This window comes from Ambystoma mexicanum, chromosome 7q (genome assembly GCF_040938575.1).
Source record: "Ambystoma mexicanum isolate Mex_15411 chromosome 7q, UKY_AmexF1_1, whole genome shotgun sequence".
NCBI lineage: Eukaryota > Metazoa > Chordata > Amphibia > Caudata > Ambystomatidae > Ambystoma > Ambystoma mexicanum.
Window position 1 is genome coordinate 1,006,844,106 of NC_090941.1, and position 25,127 is coordinate 1,006,869,232.

At 44.2% G+C, this 25,127-nt stretch overlaps 1 protein-coding gene and 1 long non-coding RNA gene across 2 annotated transcripts in view; one reads left to right on the top strand and one right to left on the bottom strand.

Annotated features, from left to right (window-relative positions):
- The window catches only part of SLCO2B1 (solute carrier organic anion transporter family member 2B1), a 770,532-nt gene that overhangs the window by 683,376 nt on the left and 62,029 nt on the right, over nucleotides 1-25,127 (top strand). The window contains exons 13-14 of the mRNA XM_069640200.1: nucleotides 9,062-9,231; nucleotides 18,779-18,843. Of these exons, the coding sequence (XP_069496301.1) occupies nucleotides 9,062-9,231; nucleotides 18,779-18,843 (235 nt within the window). The remainder of the gene's footprint in view (nucleotides 1-9,061; nucleotides 9,232-18,778; nucleotides 18,844-25,127) is intronic.
- Nucleotides 1-25,127, bottom strand: part of LOC138528505 (uncharacterized) — a 107,170-nt gene that overhangs the window by 58,003 nt on the left and 24,040 nt on the right. The gene's annotated exons all lie outside the window — the stretch shown is intronic.

Sequence of the window (25,127 nt, forward strand, 5' to 3'; positions counted from 1 at the left end):
CAACCATGTTAGTTTAAACGGCACCTGCCACATGGTTGAACAAAAATCTGACCAAGTAGAATTTCACTTCCAGAACAACCAAATTCCAGATGTGACAGTAATAGCAGTAGGACAACAAACTGGGGATGGGGAGTCCTCTCTATTTCTGAAAATCAACCTTCCTTCCAGTCTAAGGTGGCATTCCACACTGGGAGGGAATATTCTGAAATTCTATACAAATTCATAATCAGAAAATCTTACTCTTATAGTCCAAAATGATGAGAAATCAGCTCAAAGCTTGGCTGATATTCAGAAAATTGGAGAGCAGTTGTTCATCCCTGTTCAGTTAAATGATGGGAAGGACTCTGTTCTCGCCCGAGTGTGTGTGAACAACGGTAAGAGCTTCATCAGCGAAGCCATGTTTCACCAACTCCCAAAAGATCCAGCCATTCCCACATTCAAACTGATAGACAAATGGGAAATGGACCTGGAAGCACCCAATTCAAAACATCTCATGCCAAGCAGGTGTATGCTCAAAATCTCCATTGGCAACAAGAGCATAGTCCATAATTGTTGGGTCGTGCGAGACGTCATTGCCGCCTTTTACTTACGCAGTGACATTCTCAATCGCTTTGCCATTAGTTTGGACCTAATAAACTTCAAAGCTTGGTCCCGATTAGCTGATAATCCCATTGGCTTTGATGATCCAGAAAAAGCATTTAGGTCAGCTCAATTGCTACCTTATGCAGTTGAAATTCAGATCAAAGAGGAAGTCACCATCCCAGAAAGGACCCAACAATTCTCCCTGGAAGTAAAAGTTAAAGAGGACAAAAATTGAAAAACCCTGATGCTTATATACATCTAAATGCTTCTCTCCAACAGCAAGGGTTGGGGGTAAACCCAACATCATTAGTCAACATAGAACATGACACCATTCCAATAGAGGTGGATAACAGCGACTTACAGAGTATTACTCTAGCCGCAGGCACCATCATTGGAATAGCGGTTGATGACCGACATTTCTCCATTGATTTAGGAAATGAACTGTTAGGACAAATCCCCAAGGACTGTTTTGACAGTGACAGGGATGACAATGCAACACCAGACAGGATTTTCACCCGGCATGGGGGGAACTTCCTGGTGTACCCTTCTTGCCCTTATGGTAAGGAAGATGTGACTTATGACTTAAGAGGGGACGAGGTGATTTTCCAGGTCCATGAGGGGTGCCTTTCCCACCTGAAGCCTTCAGTCCAAATCAGCACTCTGACCAGGGACTTCTCCACCCAGCTGGAGGAGGCCGCTGAGATAGCCAAACCAGAAGTCTTTCCAGGCTTCAGGCAGATGGTGGAAGAGAGGGTCAACCTAGCTGATGCCTGCGTGACTCTGGAACAGAAGCAAAAGTTGAAACAAGTTTTCTTGGATTTCCAAGATCTCTTTGCGGTAGACTCATATGACTGTGGTCGCACGGACATCCACACCACAACAATTCCCACCGACCCTGGAATGACTCCAGTGTTTGTGAAGCAATATCGTTTGCCTCTCGCATCCATGGAGTCCCTTACTGAAATAATTAAGAACCTTGAGTCCCGGGGAATAATCTGTCCAGTACACAGCACCTTCAATAATCCGGTGCTGGGAATATTGAAGCCAAACGGCCAGTGGAGACTCTGCGCCGACCTTAGAGAGCTCAACAAATGGGTCCATACTTCCCGATGGCCTCTGCCCTACATTGACCAAGGGCTGGCTCAGATTCAAGGGTCACAAGTATTCACTGCAATAGACCTGACCAATGGATACTGGACCGTGCCTGTCAGTAGGGAGGACCAATACAAACTGGCTTTTACCTTTGGGGGCCAGCAGTACACCTGGACCCGGACTCCCTTCGGATACCTCAACTTCGGCAATTAATTCAACATTTTCTTACATAAGGCCATGCCCGACCTGGGTGCGAGGGGTAACCTGACTTATGTAGATGATGTCCTCATCAAAAGTTCATCTGTGGGGGAACACATAGCGGAGATCCGTTATGTTCTGACGCAGTTGAGGGCCGCCGGAGCAAACTTTCCTTTCATAAAGCACAGTGGTGTAGAACCCGTGTTAATTTCTTGGGGCATGAGATTACTCCTCAGGATCTCTGTCCCCAGGAAAAGAAAGTGGAAGCACTCCAGAAACTGAAGCATCCCACAACTCTGCAGGAACTAAGGAGCCTCCTTGGACTGACTAATTACAGCAGAAAGTTCATTGAGGGCTACGCAGAAATCACCAGACCCCTGATTCATCTCTTGAAGGGGAGGGGGTCAAGTGGGAATGGGGTCCAGAACAATCCGAGGCAGTAAGACAACTCAAGAGAAGCTTCTCACAAGCGCCTTGCCTAGTTTACCCTGTCAGAAACAAGGAGTTCTTCCTGGAGACAGGGTTCTCTAATACGTGCTTGACGGCAGTATTATACCAAAAGCATGACAAGGTCAATAAAGTAATCTCCTATGCAAGCAAAACTTTATCCTCTGTGGAGGAAAAATTCAACGATTGTGAGAAGGCACTCCTGGCAACGGTGTGGGCATTGAAGAATTACCGCCCGTTTATCCAGGGGGAACACATCATAGTGGAGACTCCACACCAGCCTCTGCAATATCTCCAAAGTGACAGAATCCGGGCCGGAAATGTGAGTAATTCCCGAATTACTTCCTGGATTCTGTCAATGCAAGGCTTTCCTGTGGAGGTCAGATATGGCCAAAACAAGAAGAGTCCCCTCGCGCAAGGTCTGGCTGACTTGCATGTGCACGAGGACGAAAGTCTAAAAATCAAAGACAACATGGAGGCATACCTTAATTCCCCACACAAAGTCTTTGAAGAACACAAGTGTGAGGGAATGCCCACTGTCTATGTGGATGGATGCTCTTACCATGTTGACAACAACAGGGAGAAAGAACTGGTGGCCGGCGTAGGGAATGCATGGGTGAAGGAGTTTCCAGAACCCTCCGCTGGATACAAAATTGGTCCCCGAAGTAGTCAGGTGGCGGAATTGATGGCTGTGCATCAGGCAATCCTCACTGCTGTCCAACATCAACTCCACGAACTGGTCATAATCACAGATTCAGATTATGTACGGAACGGGTTCGTGGAGCACCTGGTTAATTGGAAAACCAGAGGCATGTTATGTGCTAAAAACAAACCCCTGAAACATGGGAAGTTAATCCAAAATATTGATGATCTGGTCACATCGAATGGGATGACCATCTACTGGAAAAAGATCAAGGGTCATTCCAAAGTAGAGGGACCAGACAAAACTGGAAATGACTAAGCTGATCAGCTGGCCAAAACCGGGGCCATCCAAGGGGATCTAATCTAATCGAAATAGAGTCCCTGTTGGGGGAAATCCAGGTCACTGCTATCACTAGGTCCCAGACAAATGCTCACAATGATCTTTCAACTGCACAATGGAGTAAGGAGACCCCTGATGCTGATTTGATTACAGCTCAGAAGGGGGATCCAATAATTGGTAAGTTTTACCAACACATTGAGGACCCTGAGAACTTTCCCCTGACGGATACCGATTACATTGGGAAGGAGGACCTAAGAGTGTTGATGAAATGTCCAAAAATGTTCCGAATCCAAGACGGTTTGTTGGCAAAGAAATCCCAAGCTGGCCATGATCAGTGGGTGGTCCCTACCTCATTCCGAAGCCTGATGTTAAGTCACGCCCATGATGCGGCCGCCGCCGGTCATAGGGGGTTCCACACAACACTTGAAATCTTAAGAGAGATTGCATACTGGCCACACATGGGGCAGGACCTCGATCAATATTTGAAGGGGTGTCTTGTGTGTGCACAGTTTCAGCCATCATCCCTCACACACCGTGCGCCTCTCCAAAAGAGGGGGATGACACTGCCATGGTCAGATTTGCAAATCGACTTTATAGGCCCTGTAATTCGCTCGTCTAGAGGAAACAAGTACATGTTGACCGTTACATGCTTGTTTACCAAGTGGGTGGAATGTCTCCCAGCCCCAAATTGCAAGGCAGAAACAGCAGCTGCCTTGATGATTAACCACATCTTTTCCCATTTTGGTCTACCTCAAAGGATTGAGTCAGACAGGGGTAGCCACTTCACCAGTGAAGTAATGACAAAGAAGTGGGAGATACTGGGGGTTAAAAGGAAGCTACACATTGCTTACAGGCCAGCTTCTTCTGGAGCAGTGGAGAGATACAACCGAACCATTTTGAGCATATTAAAAATGTTTGTGACAGATTCTCAGCCAAGTTGGGATATCCGATTACCTCTGGTCCTAATGGCCATCAGATCTACCCCTTCATCTGCAACTGAAATGTCAACATTTGAGTTGCTGACCGGATGCAAGATGGTGCTTCCCCAGCATCTGCTTTACAGGACCCAAGAGCAGACACTGATAAATGCCTCCACAACTCATGAGTATGTGGAGAATTTAAGGAAACACCTTCAGCATGCTTTTTCCTATGCTCAGCGGAATCTAGAAAGATCAGCTGATAGCATGAAAACCCACTACGACCTGAAGACCACCAGGAAGGAATATACTGTGGGGAACCGGGTCTATCTATACAATTTCCTAAGGAACCAGGCCAAACAGCGAACATTTTCGCCTACATGGAAGGGACCGTTTCAAATTATAGACAAGATCTCCCCTGTAGCGTACAAGATCTGCATCCCCAAAGGCAGTTCGGCAGTGGGGGAAGACAAGTGGGTACATATAAATCAGTTAAAGTGTTGCCATCCCAGGCACACCCTGCAGCAACTGCAGGGGTCCTCTGCAATACCAGAGGGGGCCGCTCCAGAGTAAGTCAGTTCAAACTATATTCCACATATCAAAAATATAGTAACGTAATGCAAATGTTCCCTGTTATATATTGTTTTTAAAATCAGACTGCAAAATGCATTCGGATGTATAAAATGTACATGTTCGCCACACCATTAATAGTGGTTGAAAAATGTCTAGGAATGTGTATTGCCGCTTTTGCTTTATCATCCTAGGAGAGAGGAAACCATGGAGACTGACCAAGGAGGACGACCTAGGACCGGGAGCAGAGACCCGAGGGGCCCGGGGGAACCGCCCAATATTCCCATCAAGACTGGCGAGGAGAACCGATCGATCCAACTGGGTGGAGGAAAAGATGCTGAACTGTGCCATCTACAGAATTGGAAGACGATAATGCGGACATACCAGCACAGGGCTCAAAACATCCTTGGCACCCGACTTCCCCTCGACTCGAATCAAAGCGCAGTCGGGCGGGGGGTTTTGTCAAGGGTTTTGACCCATGTTGAATCCTTAGACTGGGTAGATGTGGGAATGAGCTGTCGCCACCCATTATTCTATCCCAGAACAAACTAAATCAATAGACTGGGTGGATGTGGGGATGAGCTGTCGCCACTCACATTCACGCCAGAATCCAGGAGAACTGCACAGTTGGCACAAGACCACTCCAAACATACAACCTTCTTGTGGGGGGTTCCACATCACCACTCTACTGTAAGGATGCCATCATAACAATGTTAAGCAAGGGTCCTATACTATCAAGCAAAAGACCACTCTATTGAAATGCAGTAATTCAAGACAGATCCCAAAAATGGGTGCAGTACCAGCTTTGTCCACAAACCGGCACTAGCGGTCTAAACTCTGACAGGGAAACTGTATTTAGTAGTTGCAAGACGGGCAGGGACTTCAAAGCTTGTTGGTTAATTGACAATCTTAGCCACCTGCTGTTCCCAGAGGCCAAGAGGCTGAGAACTCTTAACACCCCAGAGACTCACAACAGGAGGCAGGATATCACATGGCCCTTCTGAGTGAGAGGGAGGGGGTTTCCCCTTCAGCCTGGAGTAGAGAGACAATAGCCCCTTTCAGTTGAATGGGGTATGTTAATTTTGAGTGTTTCCTGTCAACAGCCCTCTGCCAGCAAAGAGAGACATGTGATCACTGACCCACCCAGACTTCTGGAGGCGGACCCAAACACTTTGGGGAGTTGAATTGCAACAAATATATATTTTATAGAAACAGTGATAACTTATTCTAACCAAATGACAGGAATGTACAACTTTGAGAGTCTTAGTATGGAAAATGCCCTCACGATTTGAGTCCAAACTCCAATTTGTACCATGTTCTGGGGCAAAGCCCAGCTAATTATGAATATTGTAGACACTGTATTTAAGCTAGAGACGTGGAAAGTTACTGGGATATATGTGGAAGGGAAATGTACCTTTGTATAATTTTTGATGAAAAACCAATGTTGCAAAACCCACTAAAATCGAAAATAAGTTGCCATTTTTGAATGCAAGCTCCTAGAAACGCCAGAGTCGGGACAGGGACTATCTTTAGTAATATATTATGTGTGTATGTGATGTCAAACAATTATGTACCTGGCAAATATGTATTTGGATCAGGAATAGATTTGTGTGCACATTGACCAGGGGAGTGTCATTTCTGCAGGTCATAAAAATGACATCACTCTGACACACTATCCCTTCCCAAATCAGGGACCAAAGAATCTATTGACCTATCAAATCAAGAGAGGGGCAGGCTTAGTGATGCTAGCTTCTCCACCCACTTTTTAAAACACATAAAAAGAGACTGCTGAGACAGGTAGAGACATTCAATTCATTTGCTGCGGAGAATGCTGACCGACAACTTCACATCCAGAGATCCAACACTTAGACTTCCAAGCTAAACAGAGACTACAGAACTTTGAACCAAGAGGGCCCACTGCAAGCAAAAGTATTTCTCAGCAGGCCTCAGCATCCTTAAAATCATTTGCAAACTATTCCACAGCCGGGCGAGCTGTCTGAATTCTTTGCCAAGAACTTTCGCCAGTACCCAGAGAGCAGTGTTACATCCAGAATCCACTTGATCCGGACCGGAAAGCAGAGCAGTATCCAGAACCAGAGGCTGCTGTATCCAGAGAGGCTAGACCAGCAGAGCAGAGCTGACCCAGACGCTGTGAGCAGAACCGCCCGAAGTCCATTCCAGTTGACCAGATCCGTGACGAGGCCCATTCATTTCAAAATTAGGAGTGAGTATCCGCCAGAAGTGTGCAGAACCCAATCTCTTAGTTAAAATAATCTAATCCAAACTATTTTAACCTAATTAGAAAAGCCTCCTAGAAATAGTGTCATTTGTCATTTTTAAAGCTGCACAACTGTCACCTGGCAATTCTGCAGCTACAAGCTGTCACCTGTCATTTTGAGTTTACTTTAAATCCGAAAATCTACCTTTATTAAATCATCTGTATCTCTGGAACCGTTTGTCCTAGGAACGAAATTCCTCTGAAAGCTTGGAATCTAAGCTTTCCAACAAGCCTAGAACCGACTTCCTACTCATTATACTTTTACCGCAATCGCGATTTACGCACTCACAAAATTTACCGCGATTTGCGATTTGGCCTGATTTCGTCATCTGTAAAAAGATATCCGATTTTGCCTGAACTGCTAAAATTTGTTTGCAACCTAATAACCATTCCTGAACCATTGTTAGGGCTGACCTGAACTGATTTAAAGTGTCTACCACTCACCCTGAACCTCCTATAGTGAATTAAAAGCAATTTTAGCATTTTTCACTTCCTTGCCACCACATTACAAAGCACTCTTGCCCGTGTTTTAAAAAGCATACCTGTTGTCTAAGCTTGCTGGGGGGGGGGCTGAATTCCGTATTGTATTTGATTGTATTCCTGAAGACTGTGTGTGGTATTTCCATCTCCTTGCATTGCATATAGGTGGGGTGAATTGCCACCAGGGGAAAAGTGAACATATTATCTCTTGTGAAACCATATCAGTTTATTTTCTGTACTGCATTTATTCCACCTTGCATTTCCTTGAAACCATAAAGCATTTCAGCTACCTCATCCTCTATACTACTTCTAAGTAACCAAATCAGTTTACCAGTAGAACATTATCCATTGTTGATCACGGTCATATTTTAAGTGTGATATCCAATATTAATTTATTATAAAAGTGTGATAGATATATATTGTTATTTTTCTCAAATAAACCTTTTAAATTTGCAAAACAGATCTACTTCTTGGCTCAGTGGGGTCAGGGGGATTCTAAGAGAGGGGTGTTATATAAGGGTTGTCATCCAGAGTACATGAACTGGACCTAAAAATATATCAATAAGGGTTTCCCTCAGCATCCCAGACTAGGCATTGACTTAGCTGTAGTGTTGAAGTGAAGCCGCTTAACAGTGTCAAATACCAGTTTTTGTTTGTTGTTCAATTATTCTTTGTTTGAGATCGGTTTCGATTGTTCTTAAAGAACATCACATTATTGCAAATGCAGAGCTGCTGTCAGCTGGTAGATGCATTTTTTGGATGCTCATATCATATGTTTTCAACTTTACATTGATTTCAACAAGAGAATAGAGAAGGCCAGTTGCTTCAGAATAACGTCTTATGAAATCTTTCCTGCTTATGTCTTTCCCATAGTTCAGGTGCATCTTCTGGTTCCCCAAATCCACATATCATTCAAATAGTAACCATATATCACTCGCGGCATGTGACTTGGTTGCCTCGGAAAGTGTGTCATGCCATATCCTGTCTCCATGCAAAAGTCTGCTTTCTCTGCAAGCTTGCTGAAATGTTTCACAGAGTTGTCCATCAACTGTCCGCAATTGCTCAAAACCTTTAGCTCCTGTAACTCTTGTAAGAAGCATGCAGAGATAGTAGCACTCGCTGTCTTGAACACTTACAATAGGCAAACATCCAATAATACCATATCCACCTCATTGCCTACATTTCCTTTTGTGTATTTTTTTCTCAAATACGTAGGACTTTGGTATGTCGGCATAATGAAATTGCCTTGCTTGCACATCTGTTCTGTTTAATTCAAATCATGCCTCAAGCCTTGTCTTTGTAGACATATCCTGGTGCAAAGCTTACAGTTTGTCATTTGGACAACAGAGGGCACCCTAACACTGATAAATTGCATTAGTTGAGTATGGAAACACACCTAAGCATTTTATATATATAGATACTTTTTGGCCAAAAAATGTTTCCTTACGTGTGATGACTCGTTCTCAGCAACGAACATATCATAATAACACACACCTGTATTTTGTCTTGTTTCAGAATTATACAAAATGCAGCTGCATCCCTCATTCTGGAGGTGAAGGATCTGCCACAGCGGGATCCTGTAGCACTGGTTGCTTCCACCTGCTGCTGCCCTTCATTGTATTTTCCTGCCTCGCTGGATTCATTGCGAGCACCACACATACACCATCTTTTATCATCATCCTAAGGTAATACCTTATACAAATGCTACCAGTGTGGTCTCCTTTGGTATGTCAGTAGACAGTCACATGTCTAGGTGAGATGAGAACTATACGCTGTGGTCTGCACTGAAGCTGTAGTTTGGAGGTTCAAGTCCCAGTAGGGCTTACTCTGACTTTTATCCTTCTAGGGTGGGCACATTATGTATAATGAAATTTGATAATAAAAACATTGATTATTTACAGTGTTATGAAAAAGCATACACTGTGACACCAAGCACTATAAAGAAAAGAAAATACTTTATTGTGAATAGCACATGCCTACTAGTAAAGGTGGACTATTGTTTAACCAAGAGAAAGTTGCTATGTTATTAATTGCTTAATGTGTATTTGTTTTGGTTTCTCTTTGGTCGCTTGTCATAGATGTAATGCCCCCAAAAACGAGGAGCTTATTGCTATTAGTAACCCGGCCCGTTAGACCCGGGTACTAATAGAGTCTTTTATCAGTTGCGCATTTCGCAACTGAAAAAAAGATAAAGAATAAAAGATGGCTGCCATAGAATGGGTGAGAAGGGACTATATAGTGCCTTCTCTCTTTCCATGGCGGCATGTCGAGGGTCAGGAGGGGGACGCGTTGGACACATTGTTGCTCCCGGTTCAGGACAAGAAAGGAGCAAGTAAGTGTGAGAAGTGTGAGAGAAATATGTGGGAAAGGGGGTGGTGGAGGCAGGCGAGCCCTTAGCTGGGGTACCGAGTGGGGAGCTGGCGGCCTCTAGCCCTGAGGAGGCTCAGAGCAGCAGTATTACCTTATGGTAATGCTCCAGCTCCAAGCCTCCCTATTGGCTGGGAAGACAAAGCCACACACCCTACGGATAAATAAATGTTAGTTTGAAACATGCCTACTTCCTGATGTCCATTATACACTTTTTCACTCTTTATATTTGGGAAATTGAATGATGTACTGAGTACGCTACTCTCAGACAAGAACCAGATTATTGGAGGGAAGAATTGGGCAGTCTGTCATTTAATATTGCCATGCTCAATGCTCCTGAACAAGTTGTTGAATGTTTTACTGTTATGAAATAGGCTTTTTACATCTCTCTTTAATTGGGCATAGTCAATGTTGAATATGCACATTTTATGTACAAAGTGTTTTACTTATGGTACCTATAAAACATTGTGTCAGATCAGGGTGTGCCAATAGACATCAGTTTGTAGTTTGTCAGATGTGTATGTAGTGACTGCACAACTTGGTGTGACATTTTTAAATGAGCGTGTGCCACACTACATTCACTCTGGCAAAGTGCATTGCCTCAATGGAAAGGATGTCACCTTAGTTATTGCCATTACTGTTGCAGTCTTTTTACTATGTCAGTCGACTGTTCGATCCGGTTCGCATTAGAGTAAACATATACGTGCTAAAGCAATCCCCTACCGTAGGTTATGGGGATATTCCAAGTCACCAAAGGGTTTTTTGCTTACACAGCATAGAGGCATGAGGCTGTGCTGTCATAAAACCACACAACTTCATGGAGACTTTTAAAATACTTGTATGTTCAGTTTGAGGAATTCTAAATCTTTTAATACATAGTTATACCATCACACCTGTAATATGTCGATACCTGTTCCCCATAATGGTGGCACCAGTTTCCCCACTATGGCTGCCACCCACTGGAATGCCCTCTCACCTCATATCAGGCAAATAGATTCTCATGCAGCCTTTCGCAAGGCCATCAAAATAAGAATAAGTCTCTTCGTATAGGCTGTTTTGTAACCCTTAAATAAGCTTTCTTACACTCCGTTTACAGCGCCTCGATGCTCGTGGGCTGCAGTGCGCTCTACAAATGTAAAAAATAAAAAATAAATAAATAATGTTTATGGATATTAAGTATACATGTATTGCTCAAATCAAGTAGCATTTTTCTCTCATAGTGACAAATGAGCTCACAGAAAAGTATAGTTTGCACGTGTGTAAACTGCTACTGATCCAAAAAGTGAATCTGCGCGGGTGGATGCTTGCACTGCTTGTCCGCGCAGTTCACCAACCTAATAATGGGCTTGGTCTGTGCCAAGACTAACAGTGGCGATTCCATATGGGGGACACGCCTACAATCCAGACGAAGAATACCAATGTACAGAAAAAAGTGGCTTCTGATTTCCTTCTGCTACACTTTACCCCTATCCCAACTTGCTGTTAGCACGATTTGGGAACTGGAAGAAATGGAACGTTTCAAAACGTTTTTCCAGAAAACGTTGCCCTACAATTTGGCATCGCTTTCAATGAAAAATATGCAATTTGCTTTCCACTTTCCACCTGCCTGTGTTAAAGTTTTCTCTGCCAAGTACATGCACTTGGGGATTTGCAATTCTTTTTGTGAATCAGGGCGCTTGTGTGCACTGAGCGTGCGCTAGGTTGCAATTTGCAGATTGCATGCCCGGGAGTCTTTGTGAATTACCACGAAGAAGCACTTTCCGTGCAAATAAAAGGGTAACATCGGCTGTAGGCTACAAATAAACACATCCATATGCAGCTTGAAAAGTGTTGCAAAATCCACTTACTGGCCTTTCTCTGGGAATCATGCCCATAGAAGTTGCATGGGGCAATCTGCAAGTTGTGGCAAAGCCCACTGGTGACCTTGGGGGCTGGGTGACAGCAGCTGCTTCATTATAGAGGACCTGGAGAAGGTATAGGGGGATCCCCAGTCTCCCCATTCCATCACCCGCCTAAGCCTGCTTCTACCTGCCGAGACTCTAGCAACTTCCAGACAATTGGATCAGAGTTTAGGAAGAGAATCCCCTAGTAAGAATTGTCCAATTCCCAGAGCTGGTTTACTCCTTGTCAGATCCTTCTATTGCGTACAATCGAGTTAGTGGTGGGGGTTAAGCATGGGACAGGGTGAAACAGGAATGACCCCCCGCCCTCAATTGCCTTTAAAGAACATCTTTCTGGTTAGGGAGGCTGGCAATTAGAAGAATCAATGAAGGTCTAATGCTCTCTTCCATGTAGAATTGCCTTGGGAATGCACACCTGTGAATATTAAGGACTGGTCAGCAAATGGACGTGAGAAAAGCAGCCTGGGAAATTTCCCAAAAGAGAGAGTGCTCCAACATGATCAAACCACTGACTTTTGTTCATGGACACCCATGGAATTTAGAAATCAAATACAAAGACCTGTTTGTTAAAACATCTGGAATCCTGAAGCAGCAGTTGTGCACTGACTCGCGAGCCCACCCATGTGGTCCTCGCAGAGCTCTGTGCAGTGGGAAGACTCCCTTACGGGCCTGCTTGGAGGCAAACATCTGCTTGCTTAACCTCAGAGAATGCTGTACGCAGCCTGGACAGTCTGAATCAAAGATGGCAGCCAGGGTTTATAGAGCATCAGCGGGTGGACTTGCATAGGACCCCACTTGCCTGTAAAATTCATCAGGGTGTAGAATTGCAGTCATTTCTGGTGAACACCCATTGCAATGCTTGCCTTCCATTCCCAATCAACTGGCACTTTTCTTTCTTTTTAACAATTGGGCAACTTGCAGGGCTCTAGGTGGGTGCATATAGGGGGCCGGGAGTACAGAGGAGTGTGGGAGTCAGGAATTGGAAGTGAGAGGAGTTGGGCAGAACATGGCAGAGTGGCAAGGAGGAAAGTTATAGGAGAAATTAGAAGGCGTAGCGAGGATGTGAGGGAATAAGGAGAATGCAATCATGGGAGAAGGGTGTACAGGATAAGGCACGGGAAGAGGGGAGGAACTTATTGCAGAAGAGAAGAAGACCACTACATGAGATGGGAGGTTGAGTGAAGCAGAAAGGGATACATGAAGACATCTAGACTTCCTCAGTTTTCCAGATGTCCACAAAATGAGGAAAGTTGTTAGCTCAACTGAGTACAAATCATGGTGACAAAGGCTACCTAAGCTACTATAACCAGACATGTCAGAGGCACCCACAGATTAACCCCTTGACCACTCAGAAAAAGCCATGAAGGGTGTGGGGAGAAAAGGATCAAAGGCAGGAGATTGCAGAGTGTAACAAGGAAATAGATTTCAGGGTAAAGTCCCACAGTGGCACCAGGGAGAAACGTACAGGAATCAGTGCCTGGATAACTGATTGACATTGATAAATTGAAGGAGTGTGTGGCTCAGCCATGACAGTCACTTCGCCCCCACCAGCAGCCCTGCAAAGGCACTGTACAGAATAAGTTCTGGGAGTGTTCTTCAGAATGTTTGTTTTGGTCACTGGAACCAACAAGCAGGAAAGATAACGTTGAAAAAAAAATCATCCATCCCCTTTTCCCCATTGAGACCTACAGCCTGCTTGCCAGATCCTGAACTCAGATGGACACACCACCTATCAAGGGTTGAGGAAGGAAATCCTCATATGGTTGGGACATGACCAAGAATACCACTATTACTAACTCTGCCACCTTAGATTGCTACTTTATGAGAGCCCGGATAACTGTCCAACAGGATACAACAGATGCACAGCAAGTGGAATGAACTGATGACTTTGGAAGAAATAAAGATATCTACATCTTAGATCAGTTCTGTTATTTGCTGCCTCCATCACTCCAGGTGCCGACCCAACGGATGATTGAATCCATTTTGGTGCTGGCAATACAGATAATGGTGGGACAGTATGGCAGTGTGTTTACCAGTTCCAACCTTCCTGCCTGGGGTTCTTCCTTAGAGATGAGTATTTGCGACCCCAAATAGATGTTGGGCCCACAGCTTTCCCAAAGTGGATGCTGCTGGAGACCCTTCTTAAAAAATATGTCCAGCTTTGCCTGTTATCACATCCAATCAGAGGGACAGGAAAGAAATATTATATTTGCCTGGTGACATGGACAGACCAATCATAAAGTGCTATGCCTGTGGGAAAGAAGGACACATTTCCTGCAGTAACCTGGAGAAAAACTTGAAGAAGAGCGATTGGATATGAGTTGTTAAGTACCAGCCAAATCCTTGGCAGAAGAGTAGGAGTGGTATCTGGAACCTGAAGACTTCAACAAACCCGTACCAGAGCAGCTAGCGATGCTATCACAAGGCAGGGAAAATAAGGACTATTCTCTAAATATCGAAATGGATGAATAACCAGTCAAAGGTCTTCTTTCTCTAGGCAGCACGCTGATTGTAACCCCAGCAGAGCTTCCTGTATAACTCCCAAGCATGAAGCTTATGCCCATTACATGTGACGTGGCAATGAAGGATCCAATCTCAAAGAATAGATTGAGTTGTGCCTCGAGAATGCGCACCTCCCTGTTGAGGATTTTGCAATGCCTGCGTTGCTGGAAGAGGTCATCATAAGAGCAATTCTCACACATTCCCACATGGATGGACCAAGACTCGGGGCAGGCTCAAGCATCCCTTCTGAAGAGTCCAGTGACTGCTTTTGCTGACCGGCCATTAGAGCTGTAAACACCTGGGAAAGGCCCCATGACTTTGTAGCGTAGGCAGCTATTTTGTTAGACAAAACCCCATCTGGGGGCTCAGTGGAAGGGATGGTGTTTGTAATGAGGTCCCAGCTATTAGGCTGGGTGATGGGACTAGGGTGACCTTATAAGCAGGGTGCCTGCACCTGCTGCATGAGGTGGGACCCAGAGAAGGTATACCAGGGATCTCCAAGGCTCCCCAGTCCCCCACCAGCTGAGGAGGAGAAAGCTGTAGGAAGTATGAGAGGCGGGGAGGAGGAAAAGAGTTGACAGTTGCAGAATATTGACGAGGAAAGAGAGAAAGACAGTGGAGGATGGCATGAACGTACAACGTCAGTATCCTAAAATGGAAAGTGACCTGTGGGAAGGATAATACAAAGATGGCTGATACTGAACTAGATCAATAGAAGAGTTCAGGCCCAAGTACACCTCTAACAATATGTCAGGTGTTAATTCTTACAACTCCAGTCTCCACCAAGATCCCGCAAATAATCTCACTGAGTTGGACACCTGGCCATCTTATCAAGGTACCGGGGCTGGTTGTGTTGGGTGCTTCTAAAGAAAATGTGTGCCATCCTGACACATATGAAAGTCCATGAATAATCACACCAGAAAGAATACAAGCCGCTAGGGAAGAAAAGCCCAATTCGATCTTGTAAGGATAACAAGTTTAATCTCACATGCAGATGAGAGCAACAGCAGAGAACTCTGCCTCTAAGAACGTTCTGCCGAAAAGTAGTACAAGCAGAATTTTATACAGAAAAACATTGTCATACATGACGTAATACATAAGGTAAAATCCTGTTTGGTTGGTTGGTGTGCGCCTATACAGGATCCGCCTGCCCCATAAGGGATGCCAGGCCATCGGTTCCAGCCCAATCCGTCTGTCTTCCGTCACACGGGTGCTGAGTTGATCATCTTCCCACGACGAAGGTCAGAAGAACAAATTCAATATACTCCTTCCGTGCAGCTAGTTTATCACTCATGCCGTGCACTTGAGAGACCGTAAGAGGGGCACACAGGAGGTTCTGGGGTACTCTAACCTTCACACACACATTTCACTCACTCCCTTTCGCGCCATCTGACTCTAAGGTTTCCACCCTCGTTTTGAATTATAATGTATCCCTCTCAGCACCTTGCAATACAAATCACACGATTGTCGCTCCATGATGTGCCCTGTCCGTCCTCTTCGAACATATCAGGATTTGTTACCTTGAGGTTGGTGGTCAAAGGGCACCTGGTGCCATGGAATACAGGTATCGTACGGTTTAGTCAGTTATATAGACTATGACTCGTGGTCGCCTAGGGATGGGCCGGGTCATTCTTTGGCCAGTGTGAGATAACATGCACACCAGGCGTTGGTCTGTGGTCGCGGACTTGCCGGGCACATTCCTCTCGAACATATTTACAACACTGTTAGGACAATGAATATGTGTTGTGGCGATTGGGGGTGTGGGCTGTCTTTGTGGGAGCTTGGGCATTGCTGGGGATTTTTCTTGTCTCCTGATGTGGGCCTAGTGCATGCAATGTCACATTTACCACACAGGTCTTCTCTTCTACCTCTGGTTACTAACATCTACGCAAAAATAGCGACACTGCTCGCACCCTACGCTACACTATGCGGGTTAATTATGTTTGATTATATTGAAGTGGGGTCCTTTTATTTTGGGAGGTGGTCCTCTCACTGACCCCCCTCCCCTCTCGCCCATCACAGTGCTTTGGATGCATCACGCCTCACACTAAAGTACCTATGAGTGTAGGGCAGGGCTGCCCCCTTCCCAACACTACCAAAAGGGAAGAAGGGCACTTAAAACCACAATGTTTGTGAGTATTTAGGGACAAGAGGAAAGGACGACGGCCCCACAGAGAAGCTAGATTTACACTATATTTTTGAACTTTCATATAATGACCTGAGCTAACCCCAATACTTTAGTTTTCTTTTGGAAAATGAAAAACATTATGCCTGACATATTGGCTTTTGGTCATCTGCTGAGCCCATGGCTGTGGCAATGCAAATCTCCATTCATCATGCCTTGTGTTGCAATTATCTTGAGAAGGTTAGTAAATGTAACAGGCTGATGTTGTGTTTTAAATGACAACAGACCACTTCTTAAAAAACTCATCATGTCAGAAAATAAGCATACAACTATATTTTTTCCTTATCATTTAATAGTTATGAAGTTACAGATAAAATAACTAACATATTCTGAAAAACTAATCATTGTACTGATTAAAGGACATAGAAGTGTGGAGGTATTGTTAGAACACCTAACACCTGTTTTAACTCACCACCTGATTGTGGTTTTGTGGGAAGTATAGCCTTCACTCTCAAGGGCCATTATGGTTTAGGCAGTAGTACCACATTTAAATATTTCTATGGGACTTCATAATGGGAATCAAACAAAACCTATAATTAGGTGGTGAATTACTGTTACTGGTGGTATAACGGTACTCTGTGCCCGATTCTGAGGTGCATGCAAAAATAGGAAAGTGTTCATCTCTGAAGGATGAATACTTTCCTTAAATGAACTAGATTTTGATAAAGTGGTAATGCGGCCGTCTGGCATCAAAGCCATGACTTTTGCATGTGCCTGGTTTACAGCTTGACAGCAGCCTTAGCAACTATGACAAATGCAGGACAGGCACTGCAAGGGGATTCTCGTTTTAAAAGCACTGCTTTAGCACGTCGAATGAGGAGTTAAAACATGGCACCAAATTCTGCTGCACACTTTTTCCCTTCATAAGAATAAGCATTTCCTAGACTGCAGCACCACTTTTCTACTTCAATTAAAGCTTAAGAAAACGTTCTAAAAATAGAAAAGTGGCAGTCTTTTAGGAAATGCTGGCAGTGCCACTAATGCACGTGTTTATATATAAACAATAGTTTTAAGCAGCTTTTGCTTCCGGAGAAAACATTTCTCCTCCGATATTTCCACCCACCTCAGAATGGTGGTGCTGAAACAGAAGGGGAGAATGTTGGCTTTCCACACTATATTTAGCACAAGCTCAGTAGCAGGCCCTCAGTCGGCATTAACACTAATACCACCTAAATCTTAAGAAAGCCCTCATTGTTTATTAGGCAGGTGATAATCTGTTGAGGGTGCCACCTTTCCCAAAGGGGCATGCTTCCACATTAGGCAACGTAACACCATAAACCGGCAGGCATTCCAACATGGGGCAGTGGGGTACTTTTCTTCTTACATTTGACTAGTGATGCCAACAATAGGTTGTAGTAAGACCTTTTCAGAGACACGTACGTAGAAATTGGAGGTGTGCATATTTAAGTGTAGAGCCCATCTCAGGGACGTCATTTGGGGGTGGCCAGAGGTCGCAACTGCGACCTCTGAGGTCTCCCTTGCGACCGCTGTGGTTTCCCTTGCGACCTCTTGTAATGCAGCCCCCTGGGCTTTGGCCAGCACCATGTGGCTCTTTACTTCTGGAGTTTCTTTTTCAGGCCCCTCGAACAGGAGTGCCACAAGTCTAACACTTTCAGCACTGGCCCTAAATAAGAAAGAATAGGAATACCAAATAATGTGTCTTTCTGGAATTCTATACAATAATTGCTAGACTAATTAAAGATTTTTTTCAGGCACACTTCAGGCACAGGGGGTGAGTCACTGATTTAGTCTTTTGTTAAACGCCTGAACTCAGCCTTTCATCCTTCTGAGGTCGATAAATGAGTACCAACACAGGTTGGGTGAAATTGGGTGTATATTTTTTTTATATAAAGCGCTTAATCGTAAGTGCTATATAATAACACATCATTATCATTTGGTCATGGGCGTCTGCTTGCATTTACAGTGATATGGGCCTATACACACTGATCTTAATGATACATATGGCGACCCATTCTTGTATGAAATGTACATCACATTATAGTGATATTGTAACCATATTTTTCGTAGTGTACAATGCTATGTGATGCCACTCCCTGTTTTGTCAACGGGTGAAAGGTCGTGTTCCATAGCTTGCCGCGATATCACTTCGGGGTGGGTCAAATGACATCACTTCCTGTGATGTCCTCAGGCGTCAAGGGCCGTGTGATGTCACTTCCGCTACCCCAGGCATTTTGGTGAAATGACGTCCCTGGCCCATCTGTAAAAATGAGACCCATTTCACATTCTGAATTTGAATAATGTTAATTTCCCTTGCAGGAGTGTTCAGCAACAAGATAAATCATTGGTCGTTGGGATACAGTTCATGCTGATGAGAGTGTTGGGTAAGTTTAACAAGAAGGGAAAATACGATATAAAAAGTGTAGTGGAAGAACGTTGCATTCTGAGCGACTGAATCTAATGTAAAACAAATAATGTGCATTATTAATGTGTCCAGATTATACATCATTTTGTAAGTAATTATACTTGTTGTACGTTGTATCATTTTTTTCATTCTTCTTGTTTTTAAAGGTTTGTAATAAACCAATAAAAAATAAAAAAATAATTATAATTGTTCTTATATAACGCGCTATCCTTCCTCCCCAAGCAAGTAGTTAATTTTACAATAAACCGTTGCAGTTAAGATAGGAGGTTTAAAAGTGGAAAAAGCCTCACAACATTAATGCCTTTAAATGGCTAAGGGTTATCCTGGCGTCAGCCATGTGTGTCCAAAAAAAGGACTAATTGGTCTGCATGCTCGACTTTTAGTTTTGGCTTTAGCGCAACCTAGAAGCAAAAACTACTGAATTGGAGTACAGCTAGGGAGAGATGTCATATGAGGAGGGACACCATGTGTGTAGGTGTTGTTTGGTTATTTACCCACCCATTGACTTCCAATGGCCATGCAAATCCTTATGGCCATTCCCACCCATGTCCTGACCCCACCTCGCCCAAAACACACCAACCCGGGATCTCTTTGCGCTACCTTTATCAAGACTTAAGATCGAACTTTGCACTCAAAGTGACTGCTAGGGTTTTTTCAAAGGAGTCTTCTGAGAGTCAATGTTTTAATTGCAGCTGTAAACCAGCTACTGGTGTAATAGAAATGTTTTAACCAGGTCTGCATTCAGCTCCTTGATGTATAAGCAATATATGTATAAGCAATATGCATGTCCTTCACTGAAGTTCTTTTAAAAACAAGCACTGGCAAAGTTGTGGCTGCTGTACAGGTATTAGCTAGGTAGTTGCTAGACACTGCTATCATATGCCCTGGCACATGCACCTTTTTCCAGCTGCTACCATTGATGACCAGTTAGTACGGTTATGGCAATGCCTGGCAAATACCTTTCCCATGTCTACACAAAAGCCAACACTGTTGCCATTAAAGTGCAGAATCTAAGAGTGTGCAAATAGCAGATAGAAAGCACGGATTTAGCAAATAGTGCAAAAGTGGGTCTGAACTTCCTTTTATGCTGGCACAGACCGCGTTGTTACTCACGTGCCAGTGCGCATGCGCCAGTAGGCAAACAAATGGGCCCGCAAACTAGAATACTACTGGGTATTGTAGTTCAAACGTGTCCGAAACGATTTGAGGCAGCTATAAATTTAAAAGTATTTTTGCATGCAAAATCGATATTTTACAACAATGACACAGCGCTTTGGCAAATATTTCTAAAATCTTCTAAAATTACAAACAAATTCATCTAAAATCACACATGCAATTTTAATAAAGTGTGGGATCTAAAATTGTTCAAATAGCAGATAGAAAGCACGGATTTAGCACATGTTATTACTTTAACTACAAGTGACATAATAAACACCTATAGAATCAGAGCAAAATGTAAATGATGATGTTTAAAGACACACTTAAACATGTGTACTTTATTTTATGTCTGCCGTAGTGAGTATATACGAATAAGCCGGTGTGTGTTGCAGCTTTAACCCTATATATGTTGACATCATGGGGAGCAGCCGTGGGTGGTGGCAACAGTGGGCGGGGAGCTGTGCATCCTGAGAAAATATTTGAGCCCCAGCACTTATTTTTTTACAAATTAAGCACTGGCACTGGCGCTGATGTGCTGGTTGGAGTAGAGGAATGTCTGGAGCATGTCCGGTGCACTTCGTCAGGGGACTCATACGGCGTTACCATTTCTCTGCACTACTTAGAGCTCTTGTGCCTTTTAGGCACCTATTCCTTTCTTCCATCTTTACCTTTACACTGGATGCTTTGTAAAGTAGGATGGAACTGGAGGAGAGTGTGTGGGAGAAGGGGTATGAACTAATTTCAGTGACTGAGAGAGGAAGAAAGTAGACTCTCTATATAAATATACCTGTAAAGGGAATTTGACCTATTTTATTGATTCTTCTCTTTCTCAGGCAATAGATAAGGCTCTGGGTGCTAGTATGCTTTAACTCTCCAAAAAAATGCAATGATTAGGTGTTAGTTCTGGTGATGTGGGTGTTACAAACTATTAAAGGAAAAGCCCCTTCTAAGAGGAAACAATTGGTGTGGGAGGGGGGGGGGTAGAGACCTGCAGTGCGTTTCCAGTGCCTGGGAAGCCCATTCCATGGAAGGGTCTGCCAATGGCATAGGTGATTGAGATACTCAAGGAGGGACAGAAGGAAACAAAGATATCTGTGACTCTAGACTCATCACTTGGGGGTGCTGATGGTGATTTTACTTACCAACTGCAGGGGAATGATATTGAGACGGGGTGGCCTCCTCTGTTGCAGCCCAGTTGGGCTGTTGAAATCCACTGGGGCAGTAATCTCCAAGATGGCCAACACCATCTGTGTTTGATGCAATGCCTAACCAGCCAGCCTCTCCTTGATCCTCATTGGCCAGCTGGTGACACTAAAGGCCAATCAGGGAGCCGGCAGACGTAGGCCGGCACCCTCACCAATGCCCACCACTAGGGCCCCTGTCTGAACCTGTCTGGGCTGTAGGAGAGCTCAGAAGGCCCCTGCCCACAACAACACCTGCTGCCTTCCCTCTCTCTACCATCATGGAACTGGTCATCAGCTTGTTGCCATCTACACCACAAACTTGTGCCTCATGTGCAGCCTTTATCTTTCCTGACTACCTGTGAGTTATGCTCTGAACTACTCGATGCCTATCCACTTATTCACACATGCTGTACCTAGCTGTGCCTTAACTCAACCTCTGTTGCTTCTGTCTATGCCTCGCTCCCCAACTTCCCCTTTTATTGCATTGTGTGACTTCATATTTCAAACGTAGGTGTGCTTTCCATTTCCACACCCCCCATTTTACATTGCATTGTGTGCCTTCCTTCATATTTTGAATCTAGATGTGTTTTCCATCCCCACAGCCCCCATTGTGCATTGCATTGAGTGCATTTCTTAATATTTCAAATCTAGGTGTGTTTTCCATCTCAATCACCCCCATTTTGCATTGCATTGTGCGCCTCCTGTACTCAAGTTTTCCCAATGCATCTGTTTGCTCTCTCTTGGCTACTAGGCTGCCTGGTTGAGTTTCTGTCTGTGCAGTGCAGCCTCTTGTTCTATCTTGTTGTGTCCTCCATCCTGTATCTCTCCGCCACCCTCATGGCACTCACCATCTCCCCTGTCTATTCTAACTGCTATAGTATCACCTATCCCTCCTCTCTTACAAAGTCTGGAAGAAAACAATGTAAACATTATTTCTTGATCACTGACCCTGGTCTACCCATCTCAGACACCTACGTCAGCACAACATCCAGTCAAATTGTCACTGATATCCTCTTCTCTGTCCCCTCTCCAGATCTCTGGACCTCTTATCATATCTCTACTCTCTCTCCTGTCTTAGCCTCACCCATTAATGTTGGCACTAGCTGGAAAGTATTCTTGACGGGCTTCTCATCATCCAGATGCATCATTAATATATATCGCAATGGCACTACCATGGCTTAGGGTCCTCAACTATACCTCCTCCTCTTTGACCGGTGCTTGCCATCGCTCATCAACTTCCTCCCCCCTCTTCCTCCATTTGGGGTACCACGCCGCTGTACCCCTCACCGGAAAACCTTTAAAGGCAGAGACCTGCTTCACCTGGCTCTGCAATCAAACACACTGCTGACATCTTCCTCCTCCTTGAAGACCTTGACCTCGACATCCTTGCTCTTACCGAGAAATTGTTCAAGGCCAGCTCAATCACTGCTTTTGACTCCCTTCTCCCTGATGGCTACAAGATCATCTATATGCCGCACTCGAACCGTGATGGCAGTGGGGTTGCCCTTCTTCCCTTATATACACTCAGCCATAATCCTCCTTCGAGAGCCTGGTCTGCAAACTGGTCATCTCTGCTCCCTCTTCCTTCACCATTGCCACTATCTATTGACCACCTGGCCCCATCACACTGTTCCTCTCAGAATGGGCGGATGTCTCCTCCTCTCTCCAGTCATCTAGCTCCAAACTCTCCTTCTACTAGGTGATTTCAACATCCACCTTGATTCCTCTATCACAGCTACCACTCTCTTCCAGGACATTTGCACCTTGCTCTCCTTCTCCATTCTCTCCAATGGTCTTACCCATTTTGCTGGGCACACTCTCGGTGCCTTCATTCACCCTGATCTTCTGCTCTCTCCCCCTCTCATAACCTCACTTATTGTATTGGCAGATGACCACTCTTTACTATGTGACCTCTGCCAAGCACTTACCAGTTCCCGGCAACTTACTCCCTGGCACTTCCCCCTCTGGGGAATTTCCTGGCACCCTTCCCCTGTCCCTTCTCTCTCTTTACACTTGAATGATCCGAATGCTCACAAAGCCTAGTAGGGCCACCTCTATCCTTATTGTATTCAATTGCCTTTATCCAATGTTCCCTCCCCTGCCCTGTGGGCACTTTTAAAAACAATTTCTTGCTGTATAAGCGCCTTACAAATGCACTATAAAATACAATAAATAAATAAAGGTGTGTAATTCTGCGCAAACAATCCTATGAAAGTAATAGCAATTAGTATTAGGGTTACAAGCACCCACAGCAAGGGGTGCAGTACTATGTTTAACAGCGTTTTGTGGGATTGGGAGACCAGCCGGTAAATATGTCCCACTAGTGATGAACAGTGGCTGATTTCAAATGGTCAGCTGTCTTAATTATTTGGTCTTTATCTATTGTCATTTTATATTCATCAGTAATAACTGAGGAATCTAAGGCTCTAAAAGCGTACCAAAAAGTTTGGGCAAACTGTCTTATAGCTTGAAGTCGTGAAGTCATTATTCTGTAAGGAAGAGTACAATTAAGCATATTAGTAAGCTCGGCGTGCAAGGTGGTATGAGGCCACCGGGTTAAAGAGTGTAACGTGTGGGTAGTGATATCTGAGATAGTCACACACGACCTGATCTACACAAAATACCTGAGGGTTACCTTCTAACGTATAATTGTTAATAAGCAGTGTGTGGTTCATAACAATGCAAGCCTAGTGTTGGTCAATCTGAACAATGTCAGTTCCATTAATGTAATATTGAATCCATGTGCATTCACCCACTATAGAACGCATACATGGGTCCTGGATACTTCCAGTCTGAGGGCATACCCACCCCTGATCCCAAGGCACACAAGTGTGACTATGGGGTGTGTAATTCTGGCTGTACAGCCACTCCCCTCGTATTTGTGGAACCCAGCAGTTCCCATTCAGTCTCATGGACATGATTATAAATGGGCACCATATCTCTAAAGCATCGCAGTTCTGCTGACTTGCATTAGAGATTGGCAATTGTTATTTATTTTGACAATCAATAGCAAGTGGCTTGATCCATATGTCTGCAGGTAAATGCAATGCTTTGTGCCAGTGTGCTGAGGAAAGCATACCCCATTCAGAACGGAAAACCGAAACTTGTTGATTTAGCAGAGTTTGCCATCTCGTGTCAGTGGCGGTTTTATTTATCTGCACTAAGGCTGAAAAAAACGCTTCATAGCATTCTTTCATCTCCAATTATTGCCTATACTCTTGGCAGCATTTTTCAAAGCAGGAATCAATATACGGCCCCATTGCGCCAGAAGATTTACGCTGCACTAGCCTCAGAACCCATAGCAGATAATTTATTGCGGACTATCTCTATATCAAAAGCATTCATGCTTCCACTCCGGCCCACGCTGCCCCAGCAATTATTGAATGACGTCCCCCGGCTACACGCAATTTAGTAATTGCCACATGAAAATTAATCCATTTGAAGCAGCTAGGTTGAAAAAGTGAAACATTTCCTTTTGCTAAATCGATAACTAATTGCACCTCGCTGATAATTGAAGCATGCATCACATGTCTACAATTTAAGTGCTATCTCACTATGGGAAAGTCTAACATGCACACTGTTTCTGTTTTCAGTGTTTTAAAAAAAACCATCCGTCAAGTGGAGTGTCTGCTATATACAATATTGGTTTTCAAAACAAATACCATACTGCCATCTGGTAGTCCTTTTTTGTCTGTACAATCATAGTTTTCACATTTTGTTATGTTGTAGTCAACAAAATATTTACGGTTGCATTCTCCACACTGCTCTGGACAAAAAAGACATGAAACATCAAACAGATTATTGGAGCCATTAACGGAAAATGTGGGCCCAAAATCTCGTACACCCCTGGAAAATTGGTCAGCAACATTAAATGTCCGACGATATGCCAATTTAGCACCCT